Source organism: Marmota monax, unplaced genomic scaffold (genome assembly GCF_021218885.2).
Source record: "Marmota monax isolate L192 unplaced genomic scaffold, Marmota_monax_Labrador192_F-V1.1 WCK01_AAM20220418_F8-fsc00116, whole genome shotgun sequence".
Lineage (NCBI taxonomy): Eukaryota > Metazoa > Chordata > Mammalia > Rodentia > Sciuridae > Marmota > Marmota monax.
Genome location: NW_026695220.1, coordinates 951,542 through 969,367, shown reverse-complemented (window position 1 = coordinate 969,367; position 17,826 = coordinate 951,542). Strand labels below are relative to the sequence as shown.

The window sequence follows — 17,826 nt, the reverse complement described above, 5'->3', positions numbered from 1 at the left end:
GTTTCTAATTTTCTCAAATTTTTGGACAAATAGATCTTGGAAAAGGAAAAATCAAAATCAAAACATTGGAAATCTACTTTGGGCTAAACATAAGTAAGAACAGTGAAGGACACAGAGATTAAAAAGAGGCACATCACAGCCTTCAGACCCAGGAGTACTTTTTGTATAAATGAAACTGATAAATGTTATAAAATAGGTACGCTGAAATAAACTGCACTAAAATCAATCTATTGGGAAAAGTCAACAGGAATCTTATGATCTAGCTTAAAAAGTTCATAGCTCTTGCCAAATAACTGCAAGAGAGGCAAAAGAAGGTAACAAAATCTTCAAAGCTTTTAGCTCTGGTTCTAGATTGACTAGCATCATCTTAGGACAAGGAGTCAGTACAAGGTGACTTCTGACATGCAGTTTTTGCTGACATCCATGATGAACAGTAAAAGATGTCATAGCCACCTCTATCGTGGATTAGCCACACACATTTCTCAATAACCTCTGATTAACTATCTTTGTTTGGAACCTGGTCCTGTTAGCTCTCCTTTCTCTCTCTTTACTCAATGTAAATTAGCAAGCAGAAGGTTTTAGGTCATGGATTTTTTTTTTCTGTCTTGCTGATAAAGTGTGCCTTCAGAGTAAGCAGATTTTGAGAGGATATGTGCTGCCAGAAATGCATTTAAGATTTGAATGCCGACCAAATACACACTCAATCTCTGATGGCTAAGGTTCAGCCCCCAGACTGTGGGCAGGAATGGTCAGTCCTTCCTGCTCTGCAACCTTGGTGGAGGCAGTTGATGTTTCTGTGACATTTCTGGTCAGAGCAATGTGTGCCAGGAGTCTTTGACCATCATTGCTTTTTTAGACTTCCTGTAACAGGCAGTGTTCCTGGGGCTTGATCAGGAGTCTTGGAAAACATCCACTCCTGACTCTTGGCTGGGGGATCAGGAAATGCTGCTACTTTGCTTTTCTAGTTTAGTATTGTCACTCACCTTTGGGACTTGAAATCTTGCCCTTCACTACAGCCCCAAACTTAAGATGCTTTTATTAACTTCATAATTGTCAGAGGTGATCTTTAAAATATTTAACAACCAGTAGAAAGTGGGAACTGACCAATCAGAATGAAGGGCTTATCCTGATCAATTTTAGTTGCTAGACCCAGAGGGATTCTGGAGTTCTGGGAGGGAGGCTGCAATAATAGGATGTAGGGGTGTTGTTTTCACTTCCTGTGGCTGCCCAGCTTCTGCTCTGCTTGAACTTATCACCTTGAATTTGCCCAGCTTTGAGCATTTGATGCCTAGATCCTCTCATGGCTGGGTGGGCCTGTTGGCTCCTGCCTCTATATACTCCTGATCCTAGTTGTGGCTTGCTGCTTCCCCTATGACCTACCTGTCTAGGTTTGAACTAGCCAGGTCCTGTTGCCTTGTAGCTAAACTTGCCTGAGTCACAACAGGGTCATCCTCACTTTAGGAACTTCTTATGGAAACAGTACCTTCTTAGGATTAAATTGGACTGGAAGACCAAGCTATTACTTGAGAATAGCTTATTGAGAACACTCTTGCTGTAGCTATAGCTGTAAGGTTGTTTAACCACACCCTTTATCCTAGCATAAAGTGTTAGCAGTTAAATTTGTATATGTTTAGATGTTTATTTTGTCCTCTGGGTCTTCAACCATTGTCTTTTCCTGTGTCTTGTTTCTTATGCACTGATAAATTGACTTTTGTCTCTAAAAAATCTCTGAATTTATGGTGGGTATTACAAGGATATTCTGTAAGGATTGCCATTGAAAAAGACCCAGGGACCAGAGGTTAGGACTTCTCTGTAAGTTGCAAATTAGCACAAGCCCCTCCCCACTTGTTTTCATTCTTCCCTGCCCCATCTTCACCCTGCCTGCACTTTGTCCTGCACACTCTGTGGGCTGCATAGCCTCACCCGTCTGGGTTGATTTTTCCTCCACGTACTCTTTTTGTTTCCCCTTCTCATTGCATCCCTCTCATCGCGTCACCTCTCTTATGACTGGTCTTCGTGGCTTTTGCATCGTGTGACTATTTGCTTTTTCGGAAATCTTTCTGTCTGGTTGTTATTTGGCTCCTCATAATTTGCCATTGGGAAATTTTAAATGATGCATAAAACATGCTTACTTATTTCATAGTTCCTAGCTTCTCATCTTTATATATATATGTGTTCTAAAATTGTGACACTTTTTGTTTGTAGACGTGGCGGCTAGTGAAATTGTCTGTGAGTGGGTATCTCAGGAAAGGGTCTCATGCAAACAGATTGTGCTCACATTTAAAGAATCATCTTTGAGGTCCCATAGTCTGTAATTATGAAGGCTGGGTTATGATTTGCTGGTTGCAGTGCTATTTATAGAGCCTGTCATTGCGCATGACTGTCTGGGCCCCGGGCTGTGGGCCTCGTTGCTGAGAGGAGCTGAGCTCTGGCTGCTGCCAGAGCAGATTGTACTAACTGCTGCTCCTGTTTCTCAGGCATCCTTCCTCACTTGCCCTGCTTAGCTTTGTGTGGCGTTTAGCCTTCCTCTAGAACTCTAGTCTACTGCCTATTTTGCTCTTTCATGTGGCTATTGCTTCTGTATCCTGTTGTGACCTATTTGGGATGTATATACTGCCCATGTTTTGCCCTTGTTCTCATTTCTTGAATTGATGGATATGCTGTCCTCTAGAAGCGATTTATTGCTGATTTTTTCATGACATTGAATGCTAAATATGGTTCCTAAATGTTATTGATGACAATGTGTAGGAAATCAGACTTCATGTTTGTCTCAGGTCAGCTTCTCAGGGAAATAAACTTTGAGATGGAGAGTATGTGCAGGAGATTTGTTGGGGAGTGACCTGGGGAATAGCACCCTAGGAGAATGAAGGAGAAGTTGAATTTCAGTGCATGTAAAGGAAGCCCTGTTGATCCCATGGTAAGTTTCACAGTTGCCTTAACTGAGACAAGCATGCCCCCTTCCCTTGGACCTTTGCTGACTCCGGGGACGGGAGCATGACCCTGGATCAGGCAATAAGCTGTTAGGCTGAAGGCAGTTGTCAGGGCTTCAGCTGAAAGCTAAAAGCTGCCATTCCTCTCAACAGCTGGGGACAGGAGTGTTTGGCTGATGAAGGAGACATCTGGGTGGTACCCCACAGCATCCAATAAAATACTGCTGTCATAGTTTTGCATGTAGTGAAATTTCTACCCTAAATTTAACTTTGTTTTAACCAACATGTACAATGTTGGTTCTGTACTCTGAGAATCTCTTAAAGGCCAAACATATTTATTTTCTTTTTATGTTTCATTTTAATGAAAAACATGGAGCTGATTAACTCAATCTAAGAAAAAATAGAATAGGCGAATTCAAACAGGAGAAGTCCTGCCTTGTTGTATAGCCACTTCTCATAAAAATTCACTGTCATTCAGTAGCTGATGACTTTACCCCTAAAATCTAAGGCTGGAGGTGGGGAGGGCAAAGGATTGAAGCCTATTGTACCCAAAGCAGGAGGACTGATAAACTGGTGCAAACTTTTTCTTGATGGTTACAGTCTAAATATAAAAAATCATCAGGGGATACACATAATCATTATTAGAAAAATAATGCAAGTGCGTGCTTTGGTAGTGTAGTCTATGTGTTTGGTGAAACAACATAACAGATGCTGTTTAATCTGCCTATGAAACTACAAACAGATGGAGTAGACATGGCTGCCAGAGGGAAATTAGACTGACCTTACATTTCACAGACAGGGTTGTTGACAGAGAGTACAGATTAGCAGACCAAAACACCAAGTCAAAATTACTTTTCAGTTTATGATAGAAGCAGATAGAAGCAGTTCAAGGCCCTGCAGGTACTGTAGAACAGGGGTTGGCAACATTTTTCCGGAAAGAGCTGTTTAGTATTTTGACTTTGTAGGCCTTATGATTTCTTTTGCAACTATTCAGTTCTTCTTTTGTAGTGCAGATGTTGTCAGAGATAATATGTAAATGAATGAAACTGGCTATGTTCCAGTGAAACTTTGCAAAAACAGATGGTATGTCAGATGTGGCCAGAGAGCTCTAGTTTGCTGACCTCTGAAGGAGACCCAAGGTCAGGCTGCTGAGTTTCATTCTTTGGGCAGATACTTATAAAGTGTTGGGCAAACTTCTAAGTGTCCATTTCCTTGTCTGTAAAACAGGCATTCACCTTCTAGGAATATTACAAGAAATAATGAGTTAATGCATACATGATGTTTGGCACTTAGTAAAATGCTTAAGAACTAGAAATTATTATTGTTTTTGGAACTGAAAAGAATTAAAGAGTGTTGGGTGTAGTTAATGGCTGAACAGTGGTGGAAAAGTATCAGATAAATGGGCTCACATAATGTTTGGCTGTGTAATAAGTCGTGTTAGGGGACTTCGTTTTGTCTTAGTTTTGTTTGAGGCCCTGAGAGTTGTAGTCAGAAAGCTGGCATTGCTGGAGAGAGGAACTGGACCCCTACGTGGGACCTACCCAGGAGGTGGCTGTGAAATTGTTTTTGCCACCAGCTCTGTGTTAGTCTGCTTTGGCTCATGGATATTTGTGTTCTTTTCTAGGCACATGGCCTCACTAATCTTTTAGCTTCCCTTGCCGTTAGTTGATGGCCATGTATCTGAGGTCTAGTTAATGAAATGTAAGAAGTAATGTGTACCAATTTCTAAAAAAAATATTTATTTTTTAGTTGTAGTTGGACACAATTCCTTTATTTATTTATTTTTATGTGCTGCTGAGGATCGAACCCAGGGTCTCGAATGTGTGAGGCGAGCGCTCTGCCGCTGAGCCACAACCCCAGCCCTAATGTGTGCCATTTATAGGATTTTCTCTTGAAACCATCTACACATAGCTCTGTTCCTTTCCTCCCCTCCACCGCCCCCAATGGAGAGGATCTTGAGGTCCTAGAGATTCATAGATGCAAAGTGCCTGGTGGATTTTTAATTCAATTAAATTTAAATGAAAACAACCCTATGTGACTAGTAGCAGGTCAGGGTTAGAAACTAGAAAATTTCTCCTAGCACACTGAGTCCCACCCCAAACTTTCTCAAGTCTAGTGAGACTAAGTCACTGGAGAAGCTTGACTTATGTCCACAAAGTCCACGGGAAAACTAGTGCCAGACCTTGAGTGATAATTCCAAAGGCCAGAGATAGTGACTGGCCAGCTATTTTGACAGTGGAGTAAACAGATGTGGCTGCAATTGGAAAAGTCTAACTTAGAATTTGTTGGGGCAAAGGATGCATGAGTATTTCCTCTGGATTTCTTGGGAGAAAGTGCCTGAAGTCATTTAAAACCCTGTCTGAGAGGAAACCAGAAGAGTGATGTGACCTCATTGGAATGGTACTGTTTTTGTGACTAGAAGTGGCTGGAGCACTTTTCAATTATCTGAGAATGACTAGAAAAATTATAGGATCTATACAAAATTTTATGTAAGGTTGGGAGAAAACGAAACCCTCATTGTGGATTTGAAAGGTCAACCAGGAGGGAGAATGCAGCTGCTTTCTGAGTGCACCCTGTGATCCCTGCTTTAGCTAATCTAACATTTATAATTAAAAATCACTTTAAAGCTCTTTAAAGAAGATGCTATATCTCAAGTAGCCTCAAACTAAAAGTCCCCTTTTATATTTTTCCCCATCACCCAACTACGGAGACTACAACCCAGCTCCAACATGTATAATTTTTTATATTTTTATGTATCAGTTAAAATAAATTGAGTTTTTAAAAAGTTTGCCAAGCCCCACCCTTGAAATTCTGATTCAGCGAGGTGGGATGGGGCTGAGAATTTGCATTTCTAGCAAGTCCTCCAGTGACTACACTCTGAGAAATCCTGCTCTAACACCAGGTCCTGCCCATTCCTGTGTGGTTAGTGAGCAATTTTGGTCATAATAACACTGTATCTCATTGTGCTGTGTGCAGAGGGACCCTAAGGATTAGAGCAATTTAGCTCTTATGGTTTTAATAACCCTACATTAAAAGATTGTTTCTGGAAGCCACTCTGTCAGCTGGAGAAAGAAAATAACGTATCTAGAGCTACCTTTCTGTTTTCAGAGAGAATGTATTCCTTGGGGGAAATGGGGTAAAATATTACCTTTTTAATATCTTTTCTAATATTTAATCATTCTCAAATCATTCTTGGTACAGATTGTTCCTAGAGGCTTCTAAAGGTATGATGAAGCCAGAAGTTTATTTTGAAAAATTCTAAGGAATTGTATATTTATTTTAGATAATTTTTCACAAGTTAGTAATATAGCTTTTCTTTTACATTAACTGATATTATATCAATTGCTGCTTAGTTCCTGCTGATCAGAACCTCTGACTGGTAATCAAAGAGCCTTGACTCTTTTTAATGTTTTTTTTTAATATTTATTTTTTAGGTTTTTTTTTTTTTTTTTAGGTGGACACAATATCTTTATTTTACATTTATGTGGTGCTGAGAATCGAACCCAGTGCCTCACGCATGCTAGGTGAGCACGCTACCACTTGAGCCAAATCCCCAGCCCCGTTTTTAATGTTTTTTAAATTATGAATGAACTACAACTTAAGTGCATTTTTATAAATGGAAATCTTTTAAAATCTCTTGTGATGTCAGTCGTTCCTTCTTGGACATAATACTCTATCTAATATAGTCCCTCCTACCATGGCATCCCACCCATCCCATCACAGTTACTGGGTGTTGACACTTGCTGTGTCTATCAGAGCTAGAGCTTCTTCTTTGAGAGTTTGATGGAGAAATACTGAGACTCTGGGCCATAGGATAGAAGCTGAAAAAATAAAGACAGAAGGAGGAAGAAAGGCGGGGGTGGTGAGGAAGGAATGAATTCTGTAGATCATTGCTTCTCACACTTTAAAATGTATGTGTGTGTGTGTGTGTATAGTCTATTATTGTTATCTAGGGTCACCCTGCCATACAAGAGCACACTGTATCTCACTAGAACTTCTTTCTTCTATCTAACTAACTTACTATTGGTCCCTGCCTTCCTCCATCCCTGTTCCCTGCTACTCTTCCCAGCTTCTACTCTCAACTTCTATGAGATCAGCTTTTTTAGATTCTACATATGAGTGATATCATGTGGTGCTTGTCTTCCTGTACCCGGTTCACTTCTCTTAACATAGTGATCTCCTGTTCCATCCATGTTGTTGCAAAAGACAGGATTTCATTCTTTCTTATGGCTGGATAGTATTCCATTATGTATATGTAGCACTCTTTTCTTTATTTATTCATCAATTGATGCATATGTGAGTTGTTTTTATCTCTTAACTATAGTGAATATGTTGCAACAGACATGGGAGTACAAATGTCTTTTTGATATATTCTTCATATTCCTTGAATATATACCCAGTAATGGGATTGCTGAATTATATTTTAATTTTTTTTAGGAACCTCCATACCATTTTTCATAATGACTGTACTAATTTACATTCTTATTATAGTGTTCAAGAGTTTCCTTTTCTACACATCTCCATATACTCACCAGCACATGTTATCTTCATTCTTTTTTTTCCCCCAGTGCTGGGGATTAATCCCAGGTCCTTTCAGATGCTAGGCAAGTGCTCTACCACAGAGCTATATCCCCAGTCCTAGTCTTATTGATAATAACCATTCTTGTGGGGGAGAAGTAAGCAATGTGTATTCTGATGAGCTTTCTAGGTGGTTCTGATGCTTCATAAAGTTTGAAAACCACTGCATCTGGGTAATACAAACTTCTTCAGTAGGTTGAACAAGACAGAAATAGATTTGTTGCCTATATAGGTGGGTGAATAGGAGGGGTGACTTCCTTTATGTAGTTATTTAGAGACCTGGGCTGAGGGAGGCACTGCTATCTTCAATGTGTGTTTTTCAAGGTTCCTCTGAGGTCATCTCAGACAAAAGAGGAGAAAAGAATGAAGTGGATGTGGGAAGTGTTTATGTGCTAGGTCTAGAAATGGCATATGTCATTCTTTGTCCACATTCCTTTGGCTAGACCTCAGTCACATGACCTTACCTAACTGCAAGGGAGGCTGGGAAATGTAGAGGCAAGCATGAATTTTAGTGAACAGCTTCTTAAATTTTGGTGAGAGGCAAGCCTGAATTTTGGTGAGCAGCCAGCAGTATCTGTCATAAACTCTTTATGTAAATTTCTGAGACTTTCTCTATTTTTCTCTGTTTCTGTGACATTTCCCTATTTTGTTTTGATAAACTCCTTAAACTCCTTTGGAAGAGTAGTGAAACCCATGGACTCTTTCTGAGAATGTTTTTAAATGCATAAAATTAAATATATCTAATCATAAAGGAAACCAATTATATTGAAATATTTTAAATTATTAAAACAATTTTACAGCAATATATACTTCTTTTAAAAAATACTTTTTAAAAAATTGTAGATGGATACAATACCTTTGTTTAATTTATTTATTTTTGTGTGGTGCTGCGGATCCAACCCAATGCCTCACATGTGCTAGGCTAGTCCTCTGCCATTGAGCCACAACCCCAGCCCCAGTATGTACTTCTTAATGCATTAAGTAACAAGATCTAGTGAAAATTTTACTAATTTACTCCTTTGATTCTGAAATAATGAGTATATATGGTGTTTTAAAGGTATTTGCAACCTTTATAATTTAATATTTAAATATCTGTGATTACTTTTTTGTGGCAAAAGTCACAAGTACTGCTATTAATAACAGACTTATAGCCTATATATAATTGAACTGTATTCTAGATTTCTATTAGAGGTTCATGGAAATAAAGACATATATATATTTTCCTGTCCAAGTTGTTTGTATACCCTTATTTGTCTTGAATGTTGTTCACAGACTCAAAGAACTTGCTATACACCTTACTTCTGTTCTGGAATGAGGGAAATCACTGAGTTTTTTTTTTATGGGATATTATACGCTTTAGAAACAACAGGTTGTTGAGCTTCATCTGTATCTGGTAGATTTATATATTGTATAGCTATGTGCCTTAATTTTTCAGTTATGCTAATACCACAGAGACAATTCTATGTAAATGCCCAGTGATCCAATGTGTTCTGTTTTCATCTATTCAGGTGTTTCATCAGTAAACCTGATGGTAGTTTGACCTTACATAACAATTCTTACCTGAAAATGTGTTTTTGTTCATTTTTGTCTCTCTCAATTTTATTTAAATTGTGTATAGACCTTTTCTTGTTATAATCCATCAACCTATATTTGTAGCACTTTCCAGTCCTGTGAATATAAATGGACCTCAGGTTCCGAATTCATTACTGTCTTACACTCTCTCTGCATAAAGGCAGAGAAGTGAAGGGCACTAGTTGGCATTAGGTAATCTTGGTTCCAATCTGGGTCTTTCTAATTGCCAAGTTCTGGGACTGGGGATGTAGCTCAGTGGAAGAGCTCTTGCTTAGCAAGCATAAAAATACCAGTACTGTTAAAAAAATAAAAATAAAAAAGCTCTAATTACAAGTTCTGTCCTTTGATAGATTACTTAGCCTTGAAAAGCCTCAGTTTGTTTGTCCTGGTAGTAGGTATATTATTAGATGTGACCCAAATGATGCTCAGTAGATAAATGCTATTATGTATATTCCCCTTTTATGCCAGTGTACACAGCCAAACAGCCTGGTTTAGTTTGAGTATTCAATGTCAAAGGAAAATAGCTAACCATCTGAAAGCATAATACAAAGCAAATGCACTAGAGGTTTTTGTTTGGAGGCAAAAATTCTGACTCTGTCTGACTTAAACCAAGAGAGTGTCAATTACAAATATGTGATAGAACTCACAATCAAGACTGAACATCTGGTTAAAACAGGCAATACTAGGCAGCCTCAGAAGGTCTTTGCCTTAGCCACTGGAACTAATGAATTCCTGCTGACTTTTTCAGTCTTTTCATGCCTTCATTTAATATTCAGAATCCGAGCACAGAGACTTTAATTTATTGAGTGTGGTCCAGGCCCCTACCATGAGCTATATCAGGTTATTAAAAGAGCAGATCTTGACTTAGCTGTGTATCAGGACATCACAGTGAGATATCACCTCACTCCTGTTAGCATGACGATCATCAAAAAAACCCCAAACAAAACAAAACAAACAAACCAAAACAAAACAAAAGATAACAAGTGTTGTCAAGGATATGGAGAAATTAGAGCCCTTGTATATACATACACTGTTGGTGGGAGGGTAAGGTAATGCAACCACCATGGAAGCAGATTGGAATAGGCTCAAAAAATTAGAAAGAGAATCACTATGTGATCCCACAGTCCCACTTCTGAGTATTAATCCCCCCAAATTAAAATCAGGATCTTGGAAGAGATATATGCATTCCCATGTTCATTACAGCATTTCTTAAAGTAGCTAAGATATGGAGGCAACCTAATATCAGTAGATGAATGGATAAGGAAAATGTGGCTTATACCTACAGTGGAATCCTAACAGCCTTAAAATAAAGAAATCCTGCCATATGCAATATATGAAATTGAGGGACATTATGCTACAAAATAACCCAGTCACAAAAAAAGAAGTACTGCATGATTCCACTTATGTGAAATATCTCAAATAATCAAATTCATAGAATCAGAGTGGGGTGGTGGTTATCAGGGGCTGGAGGGAGGTGGAAATGGGAAATTGTTTGTGGCATGTCACGAGGCGTGAGGCAGCCATGGGCTGTGTGTGAGCTATGCGCATTTGAGTATGTGAGGGGACTGGACTGATGATGCTGCTCTGACTGGGCTGTGCCACATATGTGTCCTTTTTTGCTCACTCTGCTTATGATCCCCACACAGCACCTGAGATGGGTGTGGCTTTCCAAGATGTCAATCTGCTGACCACAAGACATCACCAAGAAACCCTCTGAAACCAAATCCCTTGCCTTATTTGGGTTGAACTTTCTTGAATGCCTTCCCCTCAATAAATAGGATGGTTTCAGGTGTGCTCTCTCTCTTTGCCTGCCTCTTTGACTCCCTTGTGGAAGCTGAGGTCAAGGAACTGTCACTGAACCTCCAAAAAGGTATTTTCTGTCTCTGTGTGGTTATTTAGTAGCCAGGGAGTGACCTTGATTCAGTTGCATGTCAAGGCAGTGGCAGATGAATATATTCTCTAGAGATCTTCTGTACAATATTGTGCCTCTCCCTGTAGTTAACAATACTATATTGTGCACCTAATTAAAAATCTAGGAGTATATTTTGTATTAAATGTACCCCCCCCCCACACACACATAACTGCACATCTTGAGAGATTGTTATTATCCAGCAGATGTGATAAATTGAAGTTTCCTAAAAATGGTAGGTATCCCCTCCTGAGAGACTTCCAAATGTCCGGGACCTAACCATTAAAGAGTATCTAGGCTGGATTAAATGAATAAATGAATAGAGAGAAAAGGACTTCATACTAACACCATCAAATTTTGTTAATAACTGTCAAAGCCTGTAGCACCACCTACTGTTTTAAAATGAAATTTTTAGTAAAATATTTAATTTTTTTTAGCTGTAGATAGATATAATACCTTTATTTTATTTATTTATTTATTTTTGTGTGGTGCTGAGAATTGAACCCAGTATGTCACATGTGCTACCCCTAGCCCCTAGTAATATTTTTTATAGTATTTAAGTTAAGTGCCTCATAAACAAAGAGATATAATCCTGTGCATTGATTTAGGGAAATATAAAGTGTGACTGTCCAATGTTGTTCATAGTATTTGTAATCATAGCTCTGAACTATTGACATGTAAATTGCTGCCACAATATCCAGAAAGTGATGTAGTAATAATACGGAGAATAAGTGATAACTTACTATTTATATGCTATGTACTGTTCTGAGTACCCAATGTAGACTATACCATTTGACACCACCATAACACTGTGAGAGAGGTTTCATGTGCATTTTACAAATGAAAACTCTGAGGCAGAGAAATAACTTAGCCAAGGCCACTCTCCTAGTAAGTAACAGCTGGCATTCAGGCCCAGTGATTTGATACACTGGAGAATAAATGCCTGGGACCCTCTTGAGCAAAGAGCTCTCATTTTGATCAGTGCCTCACATGTGTCTGTCAGCAAAGCACACGGCAGTGTGACTCATTTTCCTTTTTGCATCTGATTGTGCTCAGTAATGTATTTTATTCACACAAGTATACATAGTAATCATAGACAACTCTTATATACACACCAAGCACTCTTCTAAGTACTTTACATAAATTAATTCATTTATTCTTCTCAACAATCCTATGAAATATATATATATTTTTTATACTGGCGATTGAATCCAAGGGTGCTTTACCACTGAACTATGTCCCCAGCCCTTTTTTTAAATTTTATTTTTAATTTTTTTTGAAGTGCTATTGATTGAACCAAGGGATTCATACATGATAGGCAAGCCCTTTACTACTGAGCTACTTCCCCAACCATCGCCCCCACCAAAACACTTTTTTTTTTTTGAGATAGGGTCTCACTAAGTTGCTTAGAACTTGGGATCCTCCTGCCTCAACCTCCTGAGTTGCTTGGATTACAGCTATGCACCACCATGCCTGGCTTGAAATACCGTTTTTAATTCCCATTTTACAGGTGAGGATAGTTAAGTAACTATCCAAGATTACTCATCTAGTAAATGACAGAGGCAGTACTGTACCCTGATATTCTGGCTATGCTGTTTGTGAACTATACTATAAATGTTTTTAAAAAGTTATTTTAAAATAATACAAGTGTCTTTGATAGAACAGAAATCACAGAGGTCTGTATAGTGGGGCTCAGATCTGGAAAACATTGTGAAGGTGGAATGGAAATGGCTGATGTTCAAGACTGATTTAAGTTGTTTTAGTATCATAAATGATTCTGCATTGAATGTCTCCATGGGTACTCCTGGTAAAATTTCTCTAGGGTAGATGGAGTCATGTGGATTCTTGCTCTCCAGAGTGGCTATAACAACATGTTTTAATCTCTTCTTTTTTTGTCACTTTAAGGAAGTTTTATGCATTTTTTCTCCCTAAGTGTTGCTAGAATTTGTAGACAACCAAGGACTTTTGGTAATTATTCAAATTAAGTAAATTTTGGTTGCTAATAAGAGACACAGAATTTACATTATTGCCATAGAAGTACACTCGACTCACTCTACTACTATAGAAGCTAGTGTATTATCAAATACTTTGTTCTTTCTACCAGTACACACATTTCTGAACTAGAGAGAATGTGGGGGCTGTGTTTAATAGTGCCATCTAGTGGTTACACTAAGTCCTGGCTCCTGGAGACTTTCAGTCTTCAAAGTGTGGAAATATTACTCCCAGTGGGTCTAATTCAGAAGGGAGGAAAGAGTGTGTGTGTTTTGGGGTGGGGGTGGGATGTCCAGGAACCTGCATATTTAAAAAGCAGCCTGTGTGGTTGTTGGTTCTGACGTTGCTTGGTGTGAACTCTGCTCTGTAGCACAGTTTTGCAGTTGTCTCCAGCTGCCTCTTCTTAATCCTCTTCTCCAGCAGCTGCTGTGGCATCTCTTGGGTTATGTGGGAGATGCGGGGATCTTCTGAGACTATTTGAGTTGAAGAGGACCAGCTGAACTTGCACACAGGGGAATGATGGGAGTTGGAAAATGTATTTGGGATGAGAAGAAAGAGCCCAAATGATGACCTCTGTTTTGCCAAATCTACTTTCATTTCCTTCTTATTGATTTCTGTTGACCTCAGTACTACTTATGACTGTGTGGGTCATCACTACTCCCTCTGCCTTCATATCTGTTAGCTTGTATCCAGTGTCTCTATAATCAGACGCTAGCACATTTCCCAGGTCCCCCTGTGAAGTCCCCCTGAACACAGAAATCTTTCATTATCCCATTGAGTCATGCTCAGGCCTTTTCTTGTAGTATTTCTTCCTCTGAAATTCTCAGTCCCCATTTTTATGCCCTCACTTTAACCTTTAAGCATCGTTTAAAATTCAAAGACTCACAAACTCAAAGAAACCCTTTAGGGAGCATTTATTGCTTATTCTCCTCTCCCAATCCCCTACCATGCTTGCCTTATACCCTCATCCTGGTACATCATCAAATAATGTTTCTTAAATAACTTTATTTATTATTTTTTTTATGTGGTGCTGAGGATCTAACCCAGTGCCTCACACGTGCTAGGCAAGCACTCTATCACTGAGCCACAATCCCAGCCCCCAATAAAGTTTCTTCTTGCAATGTAAATATTCCATTCATCCATCACTTTACTTCACTTCACTTATTCATTCATTCCTTATGTTGTTTCCCTTGCCTGGAATATAAATTTTATTCATTCTTCAAGTGCCACCCACTCAACTAAGCCAAATGTAGACTATTCTTGGTTTCATTCATTGATTTCCCCCTCTGTGATCTGCTTGAACTGAGAGTCCTGAATTTCCAGCTTTCACCCTTCTTTATTTCCTGTGTATTCATGAATTCCATGTTAAATTTCTTCTACTCCCTGGCAAATTTCAAGCTACATGAGGGCAGAAGCTGTTTTATGTAGTTTTTATGTTTTCCAGAATTGTTTGCACATTCACAAATGCACAGTGTGGCTTAGCTGAACTTGTTTCCATTGTCTAATGAGTTGTCCTTATACTCACTCAAAGAGAGAAAGAAAATGACCATTTTTTCAAACACCTCTTTTTTGGCCAAATACTATGCTCAGAATTTTACATATATTCCCTTATTTAAAACTTAAAAGCCCTGTGAGTAGAATGTTAATGTCTTATAGGTTGGAACGGTTTAATAAATTGTGTTAACAAGTTGGCATTTGGACCCAGGCCCTTCTGACACCAAAACCCATACACCCTTTGCTCCAGTGCAAGGCCTTCAGTTTAGTTTTGTATCTTCCTTTTGTGATGTTTTGTGATGATAGTCTGCATCTGTACTTTTCCTCCCTGAAAAAGAGTCTGCTGTCAGGAATGAAGAGTGACACTGTATCCAGGAATGTCATTCTGTCCTGCTTCCTATACCCTGCTTCATGCCAAAGTGGAAATACCTTCCTCACTTGTAGTCTGCTTGATACATAAGTAAAGCAGTGTGTCCACCTGCCTTTAACTTTTTTTACTGGAGTAAGAGCATATTTTAATGTAGAATAACTCTAGGCTCTTAAGCCCCATGATGCTTCACAGAGCACCTAGGGATATGCTTGCATGTTCAGCCTCCTACACACTGACTTAGGGGGTGTGAATGGCCTTGTTGAGCATGGTGACTTTGGAATCTCTTTGTGTAACTAGCTCCGGAGAGTGTCCAGACTGACAATACAAATCTGGATTTGTTCTGTTGTGTTTTCTGTCACAGGGATTCAGAGCAAGTCCTCGGCACATCAGACGGCGGGTTGCAGCAGCTGCAGCTGCCCGATTGGAAGAAGTGAAGCCCTTGGTGGAAGCTCACCATCAGAGTGAGCAAGAAACTTCAGTGAGGAAGCGAAGAATCAAGAAAAATAGCCGAGTTCAGCCAGAATTTTACCACTCTGTTCAAGGTGCCTCAACAAGAAGGCCTGTAAGTAGAGAACTGTCCTTTGTAAGAATATTAAATACAACCAAATGGTGTAGTCATTATCTTGGTTTTAAAAAAAATTCAGGTCAAATAATGGTGTTGTCCTGTTATTTTCCACAACAAGTGACTGTGTGCTTACATGAATTCCAGCAAGAAGTGTGGCTTCTGGAAAGGTGCTAGGCCAGACAGGTTTTGGAAGGTGAGAGTTAGTCACTGTTAAGCAGATTGATATGAAAACTGGTGATTTTCCAGCTCCATTGGAGTGGGGGTCTAGAATGAGCACAGGGACTAGAGTGCCAACAAGAGGAGGTGTCCTGATGACATCAGAGCTGGTCAAAGGGCAGCAATAAGGCCAGTCTTATCAGGTGGGGCTGGAGTCTCTTGTGGGCACTGATTCCTGCAGGAGGTGTGTGGGCCCCCGAAGGCCTGAGCTCCCCTTTGCAGCGAGCAGGGTGATTGTGGCAGTGCCTCTCCATTGTGGCCTGGAGACTGTTCAAAGTCAGCAGTGCCTTTCTTAACTTGGTGCCCTGTGTCTCCACTGGCTGCGGTGCTGCCTTTCCTGGGGAACTTGGGGCTCAACTGGAAGCTGATCTCTACATTTTTCTCACTTCCTGAGCACATTGTTCTAGGTGCTGATTGTTTTTCTTGGTGGGGTTCTGGCACATGGACTTTTAAACCAAAGCTGTGAGAGTTAAGGATTCAGGGCTTGAAAATGCTGTCACTTAAAAACTTAAAAAAAAAAAAGTATTACAAGAGTGCAATAATTTTACATTGCTTTGGTGAGGAACTAAATTCCTTTACAGAAAAGGTGGTTATTATTATTAACCAGTTGCAGTGTAAGTACAGTGAAGTGTTGCTAAATGACAGCAACACATTCTAAGAAATGTGTTTTTAATTGATTTCATTGTTTTGCAAATGTAGAGTATACTTACACAAACCTAGGTGGTATGGCTTAGGCTTTTTGCTCCAAGGGCCATGAGGAACAAAACAACTTGTGACTAAATCAAGCAGAGAGAAAATGATGAAATCAAGAGACGTGATAAACATGATGTCTGAAACTGAGGCTGTCATAACACGGCATACAGGCCTATAGTAAGCTTTGTTTTAATAACTAGAGAGAGGACACTCTTAAATAATGATAAAAAACATAGCATAGTAAACATACAAACCAGTAACATAATTGTGGATTTTCAATATCAAGCATTATGTATATAATTGTTTGTACTGTGCTTTTGTGTGAATGGCAGTATTTTATACTAGCATCAGAGTTTTTATACTGGCGTCACTACAAACACTTGAAGAGTACATTGCTCAATATATTATGATGACTATGATGTCACTAGGTGATAGGAATTTTCCATCTCCATTATAATCTAATGGGACTACTGCGTATATTATCTGACACTGACCTAAATGTCATTATGTAGCACGTGTTTAGAGATGAAAGTCTTGTCTTTTCTTGATTTAATGAAACAGAGGCCATCTAAGTAGAATTTGGTATTTATGCAGAGAAATAGGAAATGGAAAGTTTATTTATTCAATAAATGTATGCTTTTTATACAGGAATAAAGGATATGCAATATATATTAGTAACAATTATTCAGGGCTTAGAGTGTGACAGGCATAATTCTATGTCACTCATTTAACAATCCTGCAAGGTCAATGTTGTTATTATTCCCATTTTATGGATAATGAAATTGAGGCTTAAAGAGGGTAAATAATTTGCCTAAGGTGTGACCCAGTTGTTTTGGACAGAATTTAGGGATCCAGGTAGCCTGCTTGGTTTCTAGGAGTTCACAGCTGAGTCAGTCAACAGATATGCAAACAAGTATATATAATGCATGTTCTGTGCCATGAGAGTTCTGGTGTAGAGTTTTGCACTAGACACTGTGGAAGCATCTTGGATGGCCAGAAGTAGTTACAGCTAAGCAGGCACCTGAGATGAGTACAGAAAGGTAAGAAAAAGTTCATCAAGTGGAAAGTGAAAAGTAGGTATCTCAAATAAGAAGCACGGCATGAAAAGGCATGGCAGACTCAGTGAAAAACTTAGGTGGTGCTGATGAATCTGTATGGGTTAGGTAGGGGCAAATGAGACTTGTGTATTATGAGCTTGTGTATTATGTTAAATGATTCCGTGATGAGCATCAGTTGAAGGTAGAGAATTGGTGAATTTGTTCTCTTGCTTAGAATCTAGCTCTAGCTCTTTTTTTTTTTTTTGTGGCACCAGAGGTTGAACTCAGGGGTGCTTAACCACTGAGCTACATCTTCAGTTCTTTTTAATATTTTAAATTTTGAGACAGGGCCTTGCTAAATTGCTGAGACTGGCTTTGTACTCACAAACCTTCTGCCTTAGCCTCCTGAGCACCACTGTGCTCAGCTCATTCTTTGCATCTCATCTCCACAAATGAATTGGGATGGAGAG

At 39.2% G+C, this 17,826-nt stretch overlaps 1 protein-coding gene across 13 annotated transcripts in view; it reads left to right on the top strand.

The window, feature by feature from the left end:
* Dst (dystonin) overlaps positions 1–17,826 on the top strand; it is a 451,671-nt gene that overhangs the window by 34,512 nt on the left and 399,333 nt on the right. For all 13 annotated transcript variants that reach the window (XM_058575217.1, XM_046432573.2, XM_058575215.1 and 10 more), the window contains exon 3: positions 15,207–15,407. In XM_058575217.1, coding sequence (XP_058431200.1) covers positions 15,207–15,407 — 201 coding nt within the window. The remainder of the gene's footprint in view (positions 1–15,206; positions 15,408–17,826) is intronic.